Genomic DNA, 22,890 nt, shown 5'->3' with positions numbered 1-22,890 from the left:
GGCTCTGAGTGGGACCTCAGACCAGATGGAGACGTGTGGACGACCCAGGGGAAGGCAGGCCGCGCACCCTTGACGAAAGAAGAGGACGAAGACCGAAACAGAGGAAACCTGATGGGGAAAGGTTGCCTCTGTGGCTGTTATCGTATGGAAGTGGGAGAGAGATGGCAAGGACAGTTAGCTAGCGCAGGACAGAGAGGGGTTGGGCTTGAGTGGTGTCACTCCTCCAGTACATAACCGGGACTCACTTGAGTCAGCTTGGTTTGGAGTTCAAATTTTGATAGTCCCCCCCCTTTGAACCAACACCCATTCCATTTTAAACCGTTCTTCACTTTAAGAGTAAGAACTCTGTTTCTCGTTTCTTTCAGTTAACATGGGCTCAACCTTATTTGTGAGACTATGTGTATGAAGACCAGTAGCAAGGTCATCACGCATGCACTCTTTTTAGTGTGTTTTCCAACCAGACCTTAGAGGCTTTCTGTTCACTCCCTAAAATATGTCTCAGCCAGCCCGGTATCTATCCTAATGGACAAAGCATGAATCCAAACAAAACTGGTGATATGCTGAGAGGACTGGGATGGTCTCTGTCTAAGGTAGCACCTCCCTGAAGTGGACACATGGTATCCCAACCCTGGCCCTCCTGAGCTGAGCCCCCTGGTCCTCTCTCTGGTCCTCTCTCTGGTCCTCTCTCTGGTCCTCTCTCTGGGGCTCTCTCTGGTCCTCTCTCTGGTCCTCTCTCTGGTCCTCTCTCTGGTCCTCTCTCTGGTCCTCTCTCTGGAGCTCTCTTTGGTGCAGAGACCTGCCAGCCGGTCAGCAGACTGGTGTCCAGGGGGAGAAAAACTAGACAAGGACTTGGAACCACATCAGGAGGGGTGCCGTGCCTCATGAGTTATCCTGTGACCGATACGCTCTCAGAGGGCTGTGTGTGTGTGTGGCCGTGCTCTTTTCTGTCCTTGTGGGCCTTCGTGTCTGCCTGTCTCCTCTTTAGTCTTTGTCTGCCTGTCTCTCTGGTGTATTACAAGGTGATTATGCTCCTAGGTGATGGAAGGCAATACGATCCTGTTTCTTTAAATTTTTGCAGAGCGCCGGTCTGTCATGTTTTACACTGCGTCTTGCCACTCGTTGATTAGGCAGGTGGTAAGACAAGTACAGCGAGAGAGAGAGAGATAGGAGGAAAGAATGAGGGATGGCGTGTGTGTGTGTGTGTGTGTGTGTGTCTGTGCGCACCCTCGGTGCCTGTGGCGTCTCGGACCTGCTTTTCCAGGACCGGCAGCCGGATCGATTACCGGCCACACGCTGCTCTCATCTGCCCCGCCTGCAAACCTATCCCCCCGCCACCATCCCTCTTGCAACCCAACCCGCACAGCGCTGCATCAAGGTCACCCTCCATCAGACGCTTCAACAACCACACATGCCCATTTACTAATATAACCATATGCACACACACACACACACACACACACACACACACACACACACACACACACACAGAGACACACACAGACAGACACTGTCCATAGTGGATAATGTGTCTGACCATGAAGAGGGACTAGGATAAGGTTGATTGGCTATTTGGTGGTGAGGGTCGTCATTGAGCTCTCTCTCAGTTTCCCAGTGTTTTGCTCTTTCTTTCTGTCTTTCTTTCTTCCTCTGACTGGCACAACAAAAGGTCCGGCGACGGCGTGATCCCTGCTTCACAGGCCAATTAAAGGGCTATTAGAGCGGCCATGAAAGGGATCCAAATGAAACGGCACAGGCATTTGTTTAGGGAGGCTCCTCCTGCCAAATGGCACCCACATCCACGTGGCACCACTTCTTTAGTTACCAGCCGTGTGTGTGTGTGTGTGTGTGTGTGTGTGTGTGTGTGTGTGCTGGTCTGAGTGCTTATCCCCAAAGTTGTCTTTAAAGCACAGTGCAACAGCTGCTGTGATTGCTGATGTGGCTTTTTTTAAAAGTGTGATTGTGGTAGCTTGGCCAACCATCTCTTCCTCTTTCTTTCCTCTTCCCCTCTCTCTCCCTCACCTCTCCTTCCCCTTACTGTAAGCAGTACCCGCGGGCTAAGGCATTGGGCTCTTGATGTGGTTGCCTCTCACTCTCCCCTCGCTCTACCTGCATCGCAGCCAACTTCTCATTTGTTTGTCCCCCCTCATGTCCGATCTATTTCTGACAGTCCTCCACACCACTCAATCGCAGACCAAAACATCTGTGATTGGTGCGCTTGCCCAAGGTTTCGGGGTGTGTTGATGAAGTCTTTACCAGTGCAGACGCAAGATTAATGAACTGCTTTACTTTGGTTAGTTAGCTTGCTAACGTTGTTAGATGGCAGATGCCTTGAAATTCACCTCAGACGTATTAACGGGGTTGTACAGATTGTACAGTGTCTATTTCCCAGTACTCCCAAGCAGTAATCTAAGCAAAGAAAAGCCAAACAAATAACATTCCTACTCCCAACACGGGCAGCAACTGCATTTGGTCCGCCATGTTTGTTTATGTTTTCCAAAATAGCATTGCAGAGTGACTCAGACTCACCAGCACACAAGTATAAGGGCTATCAACAGCGTAGGCCGATTGCACAGGCACTCTTCGTAGGCTCTACCCATTGATAACAGGAAGCCTAATTGACAACACAGTGCCTGATGGTGAAGTCTCCAAGCGTACTTGTGTTTTTATGTAAAAAGGTCACTGCTCTGTCTTAGTAGCAGATATGGCCGTATATACTGGGGGATTTATACAAACATTTATACAAACATGTTTTTTTTTATTTGTTAAGCTTCATCTCATAAATGTTGGCTTGTCCTAATCCGTTTGAGGGACGGCAGACTGTCACTCGGTAAAACCCAGGAAGTTAGCAGTCGGAGGGTTAGCTTCAGGCAGTTAGCATCAGGTATAGTAGGACTATTTACGTGTTTTGAACCACTGGATGCAATTTTGTGGCCAATAGATGGTGCCTGCGTAAACTACAACTGAAAAGTGAGCCTTTCTAAAGCGATCACAAAATTGTGATTATATTGCTGTTTCTCTGTCAAAAATGTTATAGGTTTTCAAGCGAGTTTGTACAATTTGGAACGCTTTAGTCTTTTCCTTTCCCTGCCACTAATTTGATGGCTCATTCCCAGGTTTAATGTAAGGCATTAGCCTCCTCAAGTATGCATGTCAAGCTAATTGTTGATTTAGGCTATGACAGGTAAGCATATCGCCAAAATGAATTAACTAACTAAATGAGCCACAGCTGAATCCACTGATTAATTCTTTGAGAATCGATAGGAAGATGGGGAAAACGACTTTATGTTGTTTTACAGACTTTTATTTTTGCATTTCAGGTTACAGCAATTGCCTATCATTTTGACAATACAGTGTTCCTTACTAGTTATCTGTTTGAACTCCAGCTGACACACTGGCGCTCAGCTGATATGGCCCTGAGCCTGCCTCTATAGCCCTCATATGGTCTGTGATGTCAACCCCTACATCTCTATAGGCATTGTGAATGTCAAATCTGTGTAACTGATAGCCAGATAAATCAACCTTTCTCGCTCTTCTCTTTCTTTATCCCTTTTTTCTCTTTCTCTCTGCCTCCTTTGTGTCTCGGCTGGGTGTTAATACGTGTCTCTGCTTCCTGTGTCCATTTCCCTTTGCAAAGGTGTGAAATTGCAACATTTCATAAAAGTCTGAAGCAGTGACCGTTATAGGTTTGCAGCCATCCGCTAACTGCAGAGTGTACATGAAAACACTGCATTTTATCCTGGTATGAAATGCGCCTTTATAAATAAAGTTTGATTTGATTAAAATATACCAGTTTTTGTGATATGCTGAAATGACCTTTTAGAAAACAAAGTTTAGCAACTGATTTTGTTACTCCAAGTTTTAGTAAACCTTCAAGTTTATTACTTCAGTGCAGATTTAATACATGTAATATTCAGTATTAATGTATAGTTTTTCTAGAAAATGGCAGTATGGAGCTGTAACGATTTGTCCTCATCCCCCCCCACCCCCTAATATGCACCCTTAAATGGCTGCATCTGACTAGCCTCCCTGCTCTTTATAGCCAAGCTCTTCTCATTGCCAACAACCCCTTTGTGAAAGTGCAGCATATCAGACGACATCCCTGTCGTTTATAGACGCGGGGTGGGGACAAAAGTGAGCTGAACTTTCGATGCCTGCCAAGAATCACACCCTTTCCCTGCCTCAGGCGGCGCTCCCAGCCCTGAGAGCCGAGGAGAGGAGAGGAGAGGAGAGGAGAGGAGAGGAGAGGAGAGGAGAAAGGAGCAGCACTCCGGGGGAGACTTCTAGCGCTGCAAGCTCCCCTTTAGGCGGAGGCCTCACAAAAGGCTGCTTGTCCAAGGGAGCTGAGGTGGCCACAATGGCCCTCTTCTCCTCCCTGACTCCTGCTCTGTGGAGGTCTGCGTCACCCCAGGCCCCGACTCCGCTTTTGTCCCGGGTGCGAGCCTGGCGGTGCGGCGGTAGGCTTTAGAAGCTACCAGAATCCCTTCCACAAAGGGGGGAATGACGTGTGTTGCCGTTGCGACCTTTTGTTGTTGTGGTAGTCGAACGTCGGTTTACCATGACGAGGAAGTCAGAAATGCAGTACCAGTGAGATTGTATCTATATGACTAATGGGTGTGCTTCGAATGCACATGAGGAGCATGTGATTGCATTGTGTGTTACTCAGACGGCCAGTTTCTCCTCTTCTCGTCCTCCCCACCCCCACCCCACCCCACGCCGGTGATGGGGATCACCCAGACTGCCAGGCGTGCTGGTCATGTGACTGTTCACATGCTGTGAATGTCAGGACTGATTACAGTGCCTCGGTGAGCGACATGAGGTAAGCTGGGAGCCTGTGCCGTGCCTCTGTTTGGGTTTGCCGTCTTAAGTGGTTCAGGTTAATGATCAGTTGCAGGCAACCATGGAAATATTTGTTCTCTTTTTCACCCTGCACGCCTTGTGTGCAGACCTTTTTGTAGGCTATGTGTGCTCAATGTGTATTATTCAGTTCTGCTGCAGGGTGTGTGTGTTTCTCTGTGTGTGTGTGTCTGTGTGTCTCTCTCTCTCTCTCTCTGTGTCTCGTGTGTTGTTTGAGTGAGAGGGGCAGATGTACTGCGTTGATAGGAGATGGGAGGGTTTGGTACACACTTGCTTTGTCTCAGATTGTTTACGATGAGATCATGCCCTTTGGCATTATGCATGCACATGCACGGTCGTGGTGTGTGTGTGTGTGTTCATGAGCTGATGGAAACACTGGAATTTCCACACTTGCTCAGAAAGAGACATGCCGGAACATTCTCTGAAAGCAATCGTAAGCTTCTTCCAACAGCCGTCCGTAGGGGCTTTCTGTTAGCCAATCCGGCTGACTCACTTGGCCATTAGAACTCCTGTAGTAGAAGATACCAGTCAAAACATACAAGGACGGACACACACACACACACACACACACACATACACTAACATTCTGTCAATTTGACCACTTTAACACCTTGTTGTAATCTGTTGCCTACATGCAACTATCCAATCAGAATCTGATCTCACTTGTGTTTCCACACCTGCAGCAGCGTTTCCGTTATCCGGTAATTGCCGGACATTGACTGGAAAAAAATTGAAATGTCCGAAAATTAGATTAGATCTCACCGGTTAAATTGTCCAATTGGAATTTGTTAAAAGTCCTGTACCCCAAACATCCCCCAAACAAATCTGAATTTGACAACAATCCTAATATGAAGGCTTATAAAGCAAACGTGCACTGCCCTTATTATGTTTTAAAGGAACAGATTATTCTGCCGTTTGAAAGTTATTAAACAACACGCATATACTGCATTTGAAATAAAGCGCAAACCGTCGGTTACAAACAAGAAGCGACCTGAGAGAGAAGGATCAAACATGGCCAAGCAGACTAGCCTTAAAAGCTTTTTTCAGAGGCCAAACGCAACTGATGGTTGAACCGTCTGACGAGGATGAACCTGTAATACCTGCAGTGTTGCGTCTGAAAGCGGTTTATTTCATTCTACTGTGCCTGTGCGTGAGAGTGCCGGAGTTGCCGAAAGCGGTATTGCTGACGGATAGAGATTTTGAAAAATTATAGGTCGCAACATATTGAAAAAAAGAACTGAACAAGTTCTTTTTTGGGTGCTGTGAACTTGGTTCAAAATTATGAATTATGAACTGAACTAGTTCATGTAGAAAGTGACATTTCCAAACACTGAAGCCCTAGATGTTCAAACAGCTTCACCAGAGAAAAGGCGAAGTGTCAGGCGTTTATGTCGGAATGGAGTGAAAGTTCCCTTGGCCAAGGTGCGAGGTAATTGATGGTAACAGTAAAATGTTCTGTTAGCACTGCGAAAAGGCAGGATGACGCAACGGATTCACAAGAGGGTTGAATCATTTTAGAATCTCTGCTGTCATCGAACATAGTCAGAGCAATGTCCATGTTGCGGAGCTCAATTTAACACCACAGCAGGTTGCGATTTAAAGGCCACAATTGACGTTCATCAGACATTTATGGTTTTTTTTTCCATTGTAAACTTACGCAAATAAACATGTTGCATTCTAAACGACCCGATCATGTTATTATTTCAGGTATGCATGGCGTCAGTTTTCTTCAATAGGCTAATTAAGAAGCAGAAATGGATATTTGACCGGCTTATCATTAAAATGTCCGGAAAATGAAACCTCTGCCGGTCATTTTGACCGGCAACATTTTTCTCTAGCGGAACGTCTGACCTGCGGGGTGTTTTTGTTGTTGTTATCTGGTGGTGTGACCACATCTCATGGAACATACAAGGAGGAATGGGCCTGCAACATGCGGGAAGAGATTCAACTGGCGCAGCTGTTCATGGGAGCTCAGAGGAACCACAAGAATCCCACAGCTGGCACACCACCCTGACAACGCCAGCCCATAATCTGTTCCGGCCACGCTGGAAGTCGTTTTAGGATGGATGGATTGATGGAGGGAGGGAGGGAGGGAGGCAGGCTTTCAAACAAGGCAGGTGCCTAAACCACTGCTGTTATTGCCACACTTCAGACTAGAGTCAGACTAAACCCCTGGCCCTAGGTGCAAGCTCAGGAGGAGGGGGGAGGGGAGGCAACGCCTTCCTGGAAGAAAAGCACTCCTCTCTAACGATAACAGCACATCGTGTTCCCAGTGGTTGGGTGTGCATAGCACAAGAGTTAAGTCTTCTGCAGAATTTGGCCAAGCTCTGTTCTCCTCACTTGACGCAGAGCTTAAAATCATAATGGTCTATTGAACCTTCCTCACCAATGTGCTGTAAGGACAGACCCAGAAATAGCAGTGTGTGGTTTTTTTTTCAGGCTGAGAAACAGAGTTGGTTTGTTACAGAGTGGATTCCACAAGCTGCTTTCCTTATCCACCCTGTGTTTTGTTGATTGTCCAGTCTCTCTCTCTCTCTCTCTCTCTCTCTCTCTCTCTCTCTCTCTCTCTCTCTCTCTATGTAAAAGTGAAACTTGAAAAGACTGGGATTTTTCCAAGGCTGAGAAGAGAAGTGTGAAAAAATGCTGAGGTGTGTGTATAGGGGTGGGGTGGGTTGGGTTGTAATCCCACAAACAATTTTGGAACATGTGCAACGCAGACAGACACCAAGTTGGGGGAAACGGGAATGAGAGCCCTGCCCAAATACCAAGAACTCTACTGCACTGGGAAGGACTCCACAGCTCTCTGTCTCTGCTCCAGATGACTGTCAGATGTGTGTGTGTCTAAATTTTAAGGTAAGGGGAGAAAGCGCGAGAGAAAGAGAGAAAGGCAGCATTCTTTGCCTTCATTATCGATAACCAAACATTTGAGTGTGACTTTTCCCAGAGTCCCTAGTGTTGTTCAGCAGGCCAATGAAAGTGCTCTAATGTGAGGACCAGCCAAATAAATTGCTCTTAGGTGACACCCAGCCATTGAAAGTGCTCTAAAGTGACGTCCAGCACTCCTGTTTGTGTATGCTGTGTTGTGCTGCCTGTGCACGTGTGCGCGGCTGTTGCTGCGTGTGACTGACGGCTTCCTTATGAAACGAGTGTCAACCACGGCCTCAACACCTCCATCACACCCTCACCTCCTGCTGCTAGTGCTGAGTGTGAGGCCTAGTTCTCACACTCCCCTTATCCCTGAAATCTCTTAATGAGCACTCTCTCTCTCTCTCTCTCCATCTTGAACTTGGCCTGTTCCTTCGGGGTCCTCCCTTGTTGGGCATAAGCTTGGCAGACCCGAGCGTGCCCAGTGCCCTCCGCCCAGCGCCAGCATTCTGCTCCAGCAGCGGAGGTGTCCGCTATCCCACTGGCATGCCAGCACGGGGCACCGGCAGGCCACCGGCAGGCCACCCACCGCGTACCCGTCAGGTGCCCTTTGCCCATTATCTGATGACTCACATCTGAACCAGGGCAACACGACGGTGCCCACTGATCACCTAGGCGAGAACAGAAAGTGCTTTTCTTTAGACCTCTCTTTGGTTTCGCTCATCTCTCTGCTCTGTACTTTCCTCTTTTCGCTTGCTTCCACCCTGTTATTTCTCTCCTTCCCTTTCTTTCATTTTCTCTCTCTGTGTCTCTCTCTTCCTCTCTGTCCCTCTCTCTGTCCCTCTTTCTGTCCCACTCTCTCTTTGTTCCTCTCTCTCTATCTGTCCCTCCCCCCCCCCCTCTCTCCCTCTCCCTTTGTTCATTCTCTTCTTTTGCATCCTGAATCGAGCTCCAGTCCTCCAGTTCCCTGGCCAAGCCTACAGTGTGGCTGCTGTTTAGATGGAGTAAATGTCATCACCACACACACACACACACACACACACACACACACACACACACACACACACTAATTCTTACCTACTTTGACTCCTGACTCTTGCCCATTCTATATCCAGCCTTTGGGCTGTCTTCTCTGAATAGCTGTTTCTCTTTTATTCTTTGTGTGCAGTGTGTTTTAGTCAGATGACTCGTAGACTACTCCAGCTTAAAAAGGACCTATTTGTAGTCATTTAATAATCTGCTGTTTAGCTATAACTGAAGCGGTACAACACTTAGAGCTTCAGGATTCAACATGGCCCAAGCAGTAGTCTGACCAATAGCGCTAGTGTACTACTATACATGTACCATAAGCTTCTAGCTCATATATTTCTATAGATACCTACTGCTAGTTTGACTAACTTTTCACAGTAGACTTGCAGTTCCATACTCTGAGGGTAATGTGTCTGATCTTTCAGCTCTGGCAAAAGCCAAGCAATTAGCGCCGCTATAAATAGAGTGTCTTGGAACACAATTGTCATATCAGTGTTGCTTCCGTCTCAGGCAGAGGCCTTCCACGCAGAGCAACAGTTATGACGTTTAGGAGCAGGCCTGTGTGGCCGAGGTGATTTTTGTTTTATTTTTACAACACAGGCCTTAGTGCTCACAAGTAGGGATATTGAATTGTATCCGAAATGCCGATATTTACGAGCTCATTTTGGCCGATTACCGATATATACACCTCTGCTTTTTAATTATTGAAAAGTCTCACCTGTACTAGAATGAATCTGTTATTATGATAGGGTATTGCTGTAGATACGGGAAATTCAAAACCTTATTTGTATCATTTTAGAAATAGACATTCACTCATGAAATCTGTTGAAATTATTTCAAATATGGCACATTTAATTATATTTTCACGTCACAATTTTCATATTTGAACAGTACCTCCTTGAACTACACTCTGAAAATGCAACTTGTCTAACTTGGTAAGCTAACGTTGGCTAACTGACTTACAGTTTAATAACGTCCCTTCTAGGCTAACTGGCTAGTGTTGTCTAGCTAACTAGCAACTTATGAATGTCTATTAGCGCGCGACAGGTAATGTTGCAAAGCGTTGCACGTGGGTGGTGTGCATGCATGCAACCTATGTTACGGCCAAGCTGTCGTCTCCTCTCCATCTTCTGAAAAGTTTCCTGACAAATAGCCATTTTGTCAACATCCTCTGATACTGTGAAGTACTGCCACACAGCCGACATGTTGAAATACGTTGTTGGCGCTCATATAGGCCTAGTAACTTAATCATTTGCTTCGCGTGTGCATAATTTGAACATCACCTTATCGGCCAGGTACATTGGCCGAAATTTTAATAGCTGCCGATGCCAATAATTACGTTTTGAAGCTTTTATCTGCCGATACCGATGTTGTGCCGATATTATCGTGCATCCCTACTCACAAGGTGACTGTCAGATCAACTTGAGTGTGTCCATTCGGCTATCAAATCTGTCCGTGTGTGTGTGACCACGCCTCCGAGGTGCTCATCATCCCACGCCTGTTGGCTGGTATTTTAGAAAATGTTTGATACCCACATTTAGTGGTGTTTGTGTGTGTGTGTGTGTGTATACTTGGAATTTATAATTACAGATAGAGATGCACCGATTGCAAAATTCTTGGCCGATACCGATTTCCGGTTTTTAAGGAGGTCTGACCTGCCAAAACCGGTTTTTCCGATACCGATTTTCTAAGAAATAATTATAATCATATAATAGACACCATATTTGTTTGGCGTGAGTACCCTTCTCCCAGACAACATTTTGCTTATAACTGCAATTAAAACCACAACTAGTGGTAGGCTATATGCTATCATAACTCCCCTTTTCAAGAACACTGACATTCAGTCCAGTTTACAGGTCAATAACTAGGATAAAACTAAAATAAATACAAACAAAAGATAGAGTGCACTATTATGTACTGAAAATAAACTGGTTCTCAAAGTAAATTGCACATTTCAGGCCTTTGACCTCTCTAAATAAAAAAGTGCATCATAATATGGGATAAAAAAAAAAACATCAATACAAACAGGTAGCTTTAGGTTGTGATGAAAGTACTCCATCCCACTCCCAATGCAATCACTTAACCATCAATGGCAGGTTCTTCTTCACAAACAGAAGCATCTCTGCCTTCTCACCAGAAAGCCTGTTTCTTTTCTCATCTATGACATTACTAGCCAAGCTAAAAAAGCGCTCGCTGTCGACGCTTGTACATGGAGCAGAGAGGTAGGCTTGGGCAAGTGCAGGGTAGTGTGTTTTGTTTTCATGCCAGCGTTTTTTACATCCTAACGTTAACGTTACTCGACTACTCTCAGTAGAGTGACAGACGACAGACGAATGACAGACGTTAATTTGTGAAAATAGCGATCTTTTTCTAACAAACATATTCTACTCAACTGTAAGGAATATTATTCTGCATAATGATCGGCTAAATATCCCGATGTGTTTCACATTTTTTAATAGTTATTTGCGAAGATATCCATATATTTGTAAACGTCTTTTTCTGCACTGGCAGCCACATGTGTAGCATTCCATAATGGGACTAGTGGCAACGGGATTTCTGTTAGGGGAGTTGCCATGGTAATGGGTTGACTTGTTGTGGTTATTCTGAGCACGAGTGAAATACGCTTTTATTAAACGGAGAGCTACTTATCCAAAGAGATATTTTCTCATTGTGAGTTCTTGAGAGAGCCCTAACACGGACGCTACACATGTCTTATTTTTGACTTGCAAGCATTACAAACAACGTGTTTTGGGTCGTCCTGGCACACAGTCAAATAAGTCCAAATCAGCTACATGTTTTCTTCGCGAGTCTTGCTAGTTTTTAGCTGTTTTGCTCTGGGCGCCTTGAGCTGCTACGCACCGCGCATGCGGGTCAGTTTGATCGGCCGAAAACCGGAAATTACGACAGTGACCGGCCGGTCACCGATTGTGGCCGGTTGGATATAAAACCGGCTTTTTTAATCGGCGGCCGATTGATCGGTGCATCTCTAATTACAGATTGTGCTCTGTGACCTTTAGAGTAGTGAAAAGATACTCTAAGAGTTTCCTCAGACCTTTAGTATAGGCCGTAAGGTGAACACGGTTTTCGTTTCAGCCCGTTCCACTCACTGGCATCTACACAATCTTTATCTGATAAAAAAGAACGAGTCGTGGTTAGTTACCAAAAAAAAGTTCGTCGCTGATTTTCCAGTCGATCGTCTATATGGCTTTGTTTTATGCAGAACTAGAGACTTCAGAGCGTAATAAGATTTTTGTCGGGAGCCGTGCCACGGTTCGACATGTGATCATGCTTATCCAATGAGAGGGCTGCTTTTTGTAAACAGAATGGCAATATGGCGGCTCCCGTGTGGTTAGATCCAACGTGAACGATAGAGGATAACACCCGAACAGTCACCATGTCTTCGTCGAACACTACGGACGACGACGATAATGAACCAAATAGTTATAAAAAACTCGTACAACAATTGAAAAGCAAACAAAAATACACATGTTATATGCATATTACTTCGAACAAGTACGAGAATGTAAATAGTTTCACCGCTGCACGATGGAATACATACAGGACAAGCCTACAGAAGTGGCTCGGTTTGGAGGGTGAGTCTCGGGACCTGGCTGAGAACTTTAAACACTGTGTTGATGTCGAGTTTGACAATATTCCCAAGGAAGCTGGCTTCCATCACACGTGCTACCGTAGATTTACGGACAAAAATGCCATCGCAAAGGTGGAAAGACGTCTTGCACGTGAGAGACAAAAAGCTACGGAAGACCCCGAGGACAAAGAAGACCACGAGGCCATTCCATCGACTTCTAGCAGCAAGAGTCCAACAAAGAAACTGCGATCCAGGTCAGGGCTGCCAATCGCAGGCTCAGGGCCCGTCCTTCCTGCCCTGTGCATAATTTGTAAAAAAAGGGAGAAGAAGTTTATCTACCGAGGAGGCCATCGAAAAAGGGATCCTTTGTCCAAGGCTGAAACATTAACAGCAGGTAAAAACACACACACACACACACACACACACACACACACTGTGGTTGAGTGACTGAAAGGTTAAATTATGTGTGAGAGATATGTCAACAAACTCATTGAGCCATCCTTTTTGTTTCATTAAGGCCAATTGCAGAAAGCTGCCGAGTTGAAGGACGACCAAAGTATTCTTTTGCATATAAAAGACAAAGATTGTGTGGCTCTGGAGGTGCAATACCACAAAGGCTGTTACAATCGGTACACCAGGTTTTTGACGAAGCCTGAAAAAACGGAGAAAGAACAGTAAGTTATTTATTATATTGCATTTCAATGAGCTACTAACTTAACATTATATAAGTAAACATTTAATCTGCAGTCTGTTGTATGTGCACACAATCACAACACTTATTAATTTCTTTACTTCTCATTCATATGTGTTTTAGGAATTAGCCCATGTTTGATGTCAGCTATAAGATATTTAAGTAAACATTTAATCGGCAGTCTGTGTATGTGCACACAATCACAACACTTAATCATTTCTTTACTTCTCATTCATATGTGTTTTAGGAATTAGCCCATGTTGGATGTCAGCTATAAGATATTTAAGTAAACATTTAATCTGCAGTCTGTGTATGTGCACACAATCACAACACTTATTCATTTCTTTACTTCTCATTCATATGTGTTTTAGGAATGAGCCCATGTTCGATGTCAGCTTTAAGATATTCTGTGAGCGGATCATTCGCCAAAGGCTGCTTGTCAACCAAGAGGTGCTCAGAATGGACCAGCTGAGGAAGGCCTTCATTGAACTGGTGAAAGCAAATGAAGGTCTTGATGCTTCAAACTACAGGTAACTGCAATGCATTTTTCTTCAAGTCTTATTATTTGTCATGTGCAAGTCCAGCTTTACACAACCTGTGTGTGACAGGCATGAGAAACTGTTTTTAAGTCTGCTGTTGCACATACATGTGCCAGTTGGCAACCAAGAGAACAGCTGATGTGTGTGTGTGGTGTGGTTTGTGATCTTGTGTGCCTTTCTTGGGGATCTTTGCTGTTAAATGTGCTGTATGGCAGATATGTTCTAGCCTGTAATGTCTTGTACCACCTCCACCACTCTCTGCTTTTCATGATACTCCTGTGACTCTTAATTGTCAATGTTTTGTTGTATTGCAGACAGGATATGTTGAAGAGGAGGCTGACTCGTGAGTTCCCCCAGCTGGTGTTTCAAATTCCCACCAAGCGCAACATCTGCGAGCTGGTTTTTGCAGAGACCCTGTCAACCGGTACACTCGTGGACATGCTACCTTCTCCATCAGGTGCGGAAACCACACAGTCTAGTGAGAGCCAGGCAGACAGTGAGACTGAAAAATTGACAACAAAATGGCAAACAACCCAAGAGGACGGAAGGACACTATATACAGCAGCGTTGATCTTGAAAAGACATCTTAGTGACACTCCTGGCATGTCATGCCCATGGCCTCCAACCTCTGAAAATTTGAATGTCACTGAAGCACAAACTGTTGTTCCCCTTGCGCTTTACAATCTAGTAAGCTGGATTACAGGCGCCTCTGAGGAGCCAACACTGGATCATTTTGTCAACATTGCTGATGACTTGCATTTGAAAGTGCTGTCTGTTTGTCAAGACATTGTGTACCTTGCTTCCAAGGGCCGTAAGCAGACACCTAAGTCCTTGACTTTAGGTTTGACTGTCCGGCATTTAACTGGATCATCCCGCCTTGTGTCACTGCTTAACAAACTGGGACATTGTGCATCATGGGACACAGTTTTGAGTCTAGACACTAGCCTTGCCCAACTGACTCTAGTAGAAGGCGGAGACAAAATTCCAAAAGGATTCTCAAAGAGGGCACCCACAACGCTTGTGTGGGATAACATTGACTTTGGGGAGGAGACTCTATCAGGTCGTGGAACTACTCACCATACCAATGGAATCATGCTCCAGAGTTTTGCCATCGAGCCTATGTCCACAGCAACCAGACAGCCACTAAGGAAGGGAGTTTCCTCATTCAAAGCCCCCCCCCAAATGCCTATAGCACCGTACCATCAGTCCAAAAGGCATGGGCCAGAGAACTTGCGTCACCAACAGTCAACAGCATTATGCAGAATGCACACCGACCATGTTTCAAAAGCTGAATTGGCTTATGTTTTTGTGAAGGCCACATATACGGATAGCTGTGCAATCCCAAACTGGACAGGGTTCCATACACTGCTTCAAGGTGAAAATACTCTGCAGAAGTCAGCATTGTATTATCTGCCAGTAATTGAGGCTTCACCAACAGAGATGTCAACAGTGAACACTATTCTGAAGCGAAGTGTCCAGATTGCTGATCAGCTAGAACTGGATCATATAGTTTTAGTGTTTGACCAGGCTATATATGCTAAGGCACAGCAAATACGCTGGAAGAATGATGACTTCACAAAACGTTTAGTGGTTAGATTAGGCGAATTCCACACATGCATGTCCTACTTGAGTATTTTAGGCAAAAGGTTTGGAGATGCAGGACTGCAAGACATCCTCATTGAGTCAGAAGTTGTTGCCCCAGGATCCATCAATGGGGTAATAAATGGGCATCACTACAATCGCAGCATGAGGGCTCATAAACTTCTCTATGAGAGTCTGCAGCGCATGAGGTTCATCAGCTTCTTGGACTCATTGCCACCACATGAGAGTGCTGTGTGCATGGATGTCATCGCTAACATGGAATGTGCCTTTCCAGACGGATTGATGGATGTTTTGAGTGGAGATAAGAGGTTTGACAGTACGTGTTCCAAATACGCTGACTTTGTGCAGAGGAAAAGTAAAGAGAATGCAACATTTGCTTTCTGGAGCTCGTACATAGACATGATGCAGCTACTCCTCCTGTTTGTGAGAGCAACGCGAGAGTCAAGATGGCAACTTCACCTGGACACAGTCCGATTAATGATGCCATGGTTTTTTGCCTACGATCGAGTCAATTATGCTCGATATTTACCTGCGTACTGGCTGGAAATGGTGAATTTAACCCTCACACATCGCTCTTGCCACAGTGAGATGAATGTGAAAGGCCAATGGACTGTCCAGCGACAAAGTGTTCATGGATTTGCCTCCATTGCTTGCGACCAGGCTATTGAGCAAACACTGAACAGAGATGCCAAGACAAAAGGTGGTTGGACAGGGATGACACAAAATCGGTCTGCAGTGTATCGCTGGATACTGTCACAGCATGAACGAGCCGCTATAGCAAGACAGTGTGAATCAATGGCAGGGATATCTCCTGAGCTGAGGACTCGAAAAGACCTTGACACCACACGCATCAATGCTGATGAAAAGGCTGTCAGCAGAATTATTTCCACCATTGATTCCATGCTCAACCCTTTTGATGTATACCAAGACGGCATTGTGTGTCTTAGCTCTGGAAGAGTAGCAACAGAAGAAATCGTGAAGGATTTGCTTGTTGCCTCAGAAAAGGGTGAAAATGCCGCACAAGAATTTATTGACCAGAGACTGTTATCAAAATCTGTTGACATATTTGCCCCCATAAAATCACAAAAACTCAAGACCTTCAAAGACCAGGTTAAGCAAAAAAAAAAATCTGCAGCAGGCAAGGAAGTGATTTTACGTGCTGACAAAAAGTTGTTTTCCAGGCTCCTCATCCTTGGTCAGAGCAGAAAAGTTGAAATGAGGGAAATTCTGTCATATTCCTTGGGAACTGTGTCCTATCCATTAGCAAGTGCTGATGGTTTACTTGCCAAAACAAATAAATCAGCTCTCATGGATCTATTAGAGAACAAAGGTGGAGACTGCTTGGTTGACCAAGTTCCAGTGGATGGTGCCATTCTTTTTGATGGTATGGCAGTCATACAGGCCATGCGATCCAGCCCAGGTACATTTGGAGACCTTGCAGATACCATCCTTCAGAACACACTGCAACTCGCTTTTCAGCACAAGTGTACACGCATTGACTTTGTCACTGACCAGTATCCACTCATCAGTATCAAAAACCTAGAACGGTCACGTAGAGCTGATGCAGGGTCACAACGCATGCAAATCTTTGGCCCAACTCAGAAGACCCCAACCCAATGGAAAAAGTTTCTCTCGGAAGGAACAAATAAAGAAGCACTTGCAGAATTCCTGTATGTTGCATGGAAAAATGCAGACCTTACAAAATTGTGCAAAAACATCTGCTTGTACATAGCACATCAAAATCAGTGTCACTGTGTGACTGTTAAGGAGGGTGTACAGTCTGTTTGTGTTGTTGAAGACCTGCAGTGTGATCATGAAGAATGTGACACAAGGGTGTTTTTACATGCACAACATGCTGCACGGGAGCATAAATCTGTAATTATCAAGAGCTCTGACACTGATGTGGCAGTCATTGCTGTAAGTGTGCAGGCAGATTTGCCATGCACTTTATATGTTTTCACAGGGACTGGCAACAGGACACGTATCATTGACATTACCAAGGTGTCATCAGCTCTTGGAACCAGTGTGTGTTCAGCCTTGATCGGAATTCACACATTCTCTGGGTGTGACACCACAAGTGCCTTTTATGGCAAAGGAAAAAGAAAGACATTTTCTGTTGCATGTGAGAAAGATGAGTACCTAAAGGCTTTTAAAAGTTTAGGTACTAACTTTAACTTGGAGCAGTCAACATTTGCATTTCTTTGCCAGTATGTATGCCACTTATATGATCAGCCAGCTGCTGATAATGTAAATGAAGCTAGGTACAAGGCTTTCTGTTTGACATCATCAGCCTTGCCAGAATTATCCATTCCCCCTACCACTGATGCCCTCCATCAGCACTGCAAAAGGGCAAACTACCAGGCTGCAATAATGAGGTCCTGTCTCAAACAAAATATAAGTGCTCCATCACCTGCTGGATATGGTTGGCAAATAGAGGATGGGAACTTGCAAGTCACGTGGATGACTAGAAATCCGGCCCCTGACAGTGTTTTGCATGTGATACACTGTGGCTGCAAAGGTGGCTGTGAGACAGACAGATGTTCCTGTTTTTCTGCAGGATTGTGTTGCACAGACCTATGTCGTTGCTGTAGTTGTGCCAACACAAAAGAATCTGAGGAACTGGAAGATAACTGTCCTGACACTGACACTGACACTGACAGTGAGGACTGAGTGTCCCTAATCTGTTATTTCTTATTCAGTTTTGTACAGTTTTATATATCATATTTCATGTTTCATAAAGAGTGTTTTTATGGTTAATTAGTGTTGTTTTCATTTGTGGAAGAATGAATGAATGAATGAACAAACAGATGGTCATTGGTATAAGTACAATTACTGCCTTTTATTGATACATGGAGGTTTATTTGTCACATACATAGAAATACTACTGTTTTTTCTGTGCGAGTGTGAAGAAAGAAAGATCAAGAAATATTTTTCAGCAAGAGGGAGAGCAGTGTGTGAAAAAAGGTGTAATTGATGTTTTATAGTTATTGTGTGTGTTCAGGATAAGGAATGCTTGAGGAAAGAAGCTCCTCCTCAGTCTCTCTGTTCTGGTCTTGTAGCAGCAGAGACGTTTGCCTGACCTCAGTCCATGGTCAGGATGTTAGGAATCCTTTACAATACCTTGGGCGCTGGTAGGTAAGTCTTTTCTTGTAGGTCTCCTGCAGGATATGGAGAGATGCTCTGATGATTCGGTGCTGCAGTCACAGGCTGTACAGTTCCCATACCAAGTGATGCTGTCAGGACACACAGCTGATGCGTGCGGATGCTCTGAATGCTCTTCAGCTGATGTAGGAAGTACAGTCTTTGCCTTGATTTCTTCGGTGTGCTGGGTGTTCACAGTCCATGTACGATCGTCAGTAATGTGTATTCCCATGTATGTCAAACTTGATCTAAATGACTTAACATAAAAATAACATTATCGTATATTTGCCTCATTGTTCTTCTTGGACGCGGCTATGTATACAGCACTAATTAGAATTAATTTAGCCCACTTTTGAGGATGTTCGAGTGTATTTCTCGATCTTTAACGTTGTGTCTAACCACACGGGAGCCGCCATTTTTCCATTTTGTTGTCAAAAAGCAGCCTTCTCATTGGTGTAGCATGATCACGTGTCGAACCGTGGCACGGCTCCCGACAAAAATCTTATTACGCTCTGAAGTCTCTAGTTCGGCATAAAACAAAGCCATATAGACGATCGACTGGAAAATCAGCGACGAACTTTTTTTTGGTAACTAACCATGACTCGTTCTTTTTTATAAGCTAAAGATTGTGTAGATGCCAGTGAGTGGAACGGGATTCGTTTTCTAAAGCACTTTTCGTGCTTCACCTTGCGGCCTAGTACTGCTGTCGTTTATTTGTATGAATCTCGGCAATACATCGTGGGTGTGTGTGTGTTGAGGCTAAAAATGATCCTCTTGGTGGCTGCATGATTTGTACCTGTCAGCTAGCTGCGGGCGGTGAAATGTTTGTGGTTCAGTGGAGAAGTAATCAATGCAGCGATCAATGGCTAAGTGTATCCAGCACACGCAGTCACACACACACACACACACACACACACATACATACGCACACGTGTGCCCATGTGTTCAGGGCGTGGTGCTATTTCACTTGAAAAGGATTCATATCTCACCTTTCTGTGTTAAACCAAAAGTGTGTGTGTGTGTGTCACACAAACAAGCCTGAAAGTACCCTAGAAAGAGCACCTTCTCATGCTACTCTGCTGTAATTCTTCTGAGGTTCTGCCCTGACTGTATTTCTTGTCTGACATCAAGAATGAGTTCTCACACACACACACACACACACATACACACACACACAGACACACAGACACACACTCTCTTCATTACCTACAGACTTGTCTGCACATAGCATAGGAAGAGTGTGAGCCCAGACTGAGGCGGGGCGAGAGAGGGGTGGAGAGGAAGTGTGAAAGAACAAGGGGCCTGGACTGCATGGCGACTCGTCCCCTCAGCTGACCGGCTGGCCAGAGAGAAAGTGAGAGAGAAGGCTACAGAGCAAGAGAGAGGGAGAGAGAGAAAGAGCGAAAGAGAGAAGGCTAGAGAGAGGGAGAAACTCTGTGGTCCACAGATTCGGGCCCCTGGTTGCTGGTTGTCTGGGTGGAATGGAGGGTAATTACAATGCCACGTGTTTGGGTTTGGAGGCAGCAGAGGCCAGGGTTAAGCCGGGATACCCATCGCTGCACAACACACAGCCTAGCTAGAATAAAGAGCTTGGAGCCTCCTCTGATGTTAAGGACACTGTGCGTATGTTTGTGCGCCTCTGGCATAACTTGTTGCGGCAGAACAGAACCATGAACTCGCATCAGATGATGTATCTTACAGTACACCCCACCCCACCCCACCCCATGCCTGTGGGGATTTCCCCTCACTGGTAGTCCCGCTGGCTCTGTCTGACCTCATCAGGGTGAGACGGCCTGTCTGACCTCAGCAGGGTGAGACAGCCTGTCTGTCTGACCTCAGCAGGGTGAGATGGCCTGTCTGTCAGCCCTGCGTGCTGACTCACTGGTCCCAGGTCAGCAGGAATCTGCCAGCCTCACTCAGATTGCGCTGAGCTCCATGCTTTATTACTGAGTGGGAAATAGGCTGTGTCTAAGTGGCCGGTTCTCACTCTGAAGTGGCCAATAGACAGTCGGGGATTCAAACGAGACATTCTTTCACAGATGTTTGTGTTCATCATGGCTTTCTTTCTTTCTTTCTTTCTTTCTTTTTCTTTTCTCTCTCCTTTTCTCTCATCTCTTTCTTTCTTCTCTCTCTTTTCTTTTCTCTCTCTCTCTTTATTTCTTATTCATGCTATTCCTCACTCTTATCTCGTGCTGTCTAATTTAATATCCCTCAATGGAGCGGGTTTCTCCCACTATCACCATCACAATCTCTTCCCCGGCCCTTTGCTCTTTCTCTGTCACTCTGGCAATTACTCATCATGATGAACACCATATTACCCTTTAGCACGCTCTGAGAGCCCCTCCCAAACGCTGAACTCCATAATGTGTGAGTAAGGGTGTTCTTGTGAATGCTTGAAACTAAAGATTTCTCACAATTAGGCCTAAACCAAGCTAATGTAAGTATTCACTATTAGATGGACACCATTAGATAGATAGTTTAAGTTAACAACATGTATATTTCTTTTGGTGCCTCTGTTGTGCACATGTACAGGCCAAAATACACAACATACAGTGTGTCAGTGTGGAAGTACACTTTGAATTAAACCCATTTAATCACCCAATAAAAGTAATTGAATTGCCTGCGCTGTTGCCATAGACAAAACCAGTGTCAGCCCAGGCGTTTTATGAATTTCATAGAAGCTTTTTTTTAATTTGTATTATTATTTTTAAAGCTGATTTGATCAGGGTGGCTGTACCCTGGCTAGCCTGACCACATTCCCTTCTATGCTTTTTCTCACACAAGCAGGGAACAAACTAGTACTTTTCTAGGGCGTGTAGTGTACCCTGTCAATGCTGGTCTCTCGTTGTCATTTTGGAAAAGTTGAATCGAAAGAGATTAAAAGGGGCATAAATCTGACTAGTGGTTGAATGGAACTTTGCAGCGATGTTTAGAAGGGTACCACAAGGCTCTGTTGTAGGCCCGTGCTCCTTTTATTTTGCTCCTTTTCTCTGTCTTTTGTAGAACGTCTAAATGGGTTGTTTTTTAGGTCTCTTCACTCAAATCATTTAGTTTCCTTGAAGACCACCAGAACACTCCCAGTCTCAGACTGAGTGTTTGTGTCTGTCTCTGTGTCTGTACATATACGTTTCAGTGTGCGTCACCTGAAATGGCAGTAAGTGACTGAGACTGGGCAGCTTACTGTCGGCAGTGCTTGTGTGTTTGTGTCTGATGGGGTGGGACTGACGGTAATGTTGACTAACTTCCTTGATCAGATAAGACCCTGGAGACGTGAGGCTATCCACTCTGCACTCTGCAGTCTGTGTGTGTGTGCATGAGCGTGAGCGATAGACACAAACGGAGAAGGAGTGTGCAAAATCTACATTAAGATCTGGATATGTGACTGCCTGCACGCTGTCATTGGCCCGTGTTGTGTACTGTGTGTGTGTATGTATGTATGTGTGTGTGTGTGCATGTGTGTGAGTGTCTTTCTAGGTGTGAGAAAGAGGGTGGGAAAATAAGTTCAATGTAAGTGTGCATCAGTATGCAAAACTCTCAAATCAAGTCTATCAGGATTTCTCTTCCAACACAGAGGGAATATAGGGATACATACAGCTTGTTTGTGTGTGTGTGTGTAAATAGAGGGATACATAGAGCTTGTGTGTGTGTGTGTGTGTGTGTGTCTGTGTGTGTGTGTGTGAATAGAGGGATATATATAGAGCGATAAAGTTATTGCTTACATGGGAGTTGGTTGGGTGGAATTGAAGAGTGAATCGTCTATGGGAGAAGTGGTTGTTTATCCTCAGCTATGACTTTGGTTTAAATGAGAGAATCAGTGAGATGAACAAAGTTTCCCACTCATGATGTGCACCGGAGGCTTCACCTCCTGGGTCTTCACTGGAAGAGCCTCCTGTGGCTGGCTGTCATTGATTCCTGGATGAGCCGCTGCCTCTGGCTGTATCATATGACTAACGACTCTCTCTCTCTCTCTCTCTCTCTCTCTCTCTCTCTCTCTCTCTCTCTCTCTCTCTCTCTCTCTCTCTCTCTTTCTCTGCAGAGCGTGTGACGCGGCGGCAGCAGCACACATCAGCATGCGCGGGCGGAGCTGAGCGAGCGCCGCGGCGTCCTGACGTTCTCTAGCAGGGAGGTACCGCTCCGGTCTACCTCCACACCTCCCTCTTCCTCCTCCTCCCACCCTGCCCCTTCCCCCTCCACCTCTCAGCCGGGCACATGTTCTCCCCGGAGCAGGAAAACATCTCCACCGCCTCCACCAAAGTGCCAGTCAAGTACGGAGAGCTCATCGTGCTGGGGTAAGCCATCCTGACCTTCCTGCGAACTCTGAACCTCACCTCATCCCACACACACACACACACACACACACACACACACGCACACATGGATTTCAACCACTCAGACCAGCCCTCTCAGTGATTGCCCTAGATCAGATAACCAGAGCTGGACAGAATTGCAGTATTAGATTAAAAGAGTGTGTGTGTGTGTGTGTGTGTGTGTGTGTGTTTGTCTGTGCACGTGTGTGCAGCTGTTCCCTCGTGTTTTCATAAGCTTCCTGTATCCGATTAGCAAATCTTGATGTGCACACA

General features: G+C 45.3%; 2 protein-coding genes across 4 annotated transcripts in view; both read left to right on the top strand.

Annotated features, from left to right (window-relative positions):
• peli1b (pellino E3 ubiquitin protein ligase 1b) overlaps window positions 1-22,890 on the top strand; it is a 44,847-nt gene that overhangs the window by 6,514 nt on the left and 15,443 nt on the right. For 2 of the 3 annotated variants that reach the window (XM_080848935.1, XM_080848936.1), the window contains exon 2: window positions 22,347-22,599. In XM_080848935.1, the coding sequence (XP_080705061.1) occupies window positions 22,520-22,599 (80 nt within the window). In that variant the 5' untranslated portion in view covers window positions 22,347-22,519. Of the gene's footprint in view, window positions 1-14,000; window positions 14,025-22,346; window positions 22,600-22,890 lie in introns of those variants that run through there. The other variant, XM_080848937.1, reaches the window with a different exon arrangement.
• On the top strand, window positions 12,148-14,382 carry LOC308373519 (uncharacterized protein; the record flags this gene model as incomplete). Its single annotated transcript, XM_080849093.1, has 5 exons — window positions 12,148-12,731; window positions 12,855-13,011; window positions 13,400-13,558; window positions 13,882-14,063; window positions 14,375-14,382. The coding sequence occupies exons 1-5, from the start codon at window positions 12,242-12,244 to the stop codon at window positions 14,380-14,382; spliced, it is 996 nt and encodes a 331-aa protein (XP_080705219.1). The 5' UTR covers window positions 12,148-12,241.

Source organism: Sprattus sprattus (genome assembly GCF_963457725.1).
Source record: "Sprattus sprattus genome assembly, chromosome: 12".
Classification (NCBI taxonomy): domain Eukaryota; kingdom Metazoa; phylum Chordata; class Actinopteri; order Clupeiformes; family Clupeidae; genus Sprattus; species Sprattus sprattus.
This window is presented reverse-complemented; position numbering and strand designations above follow the sequence as displayed.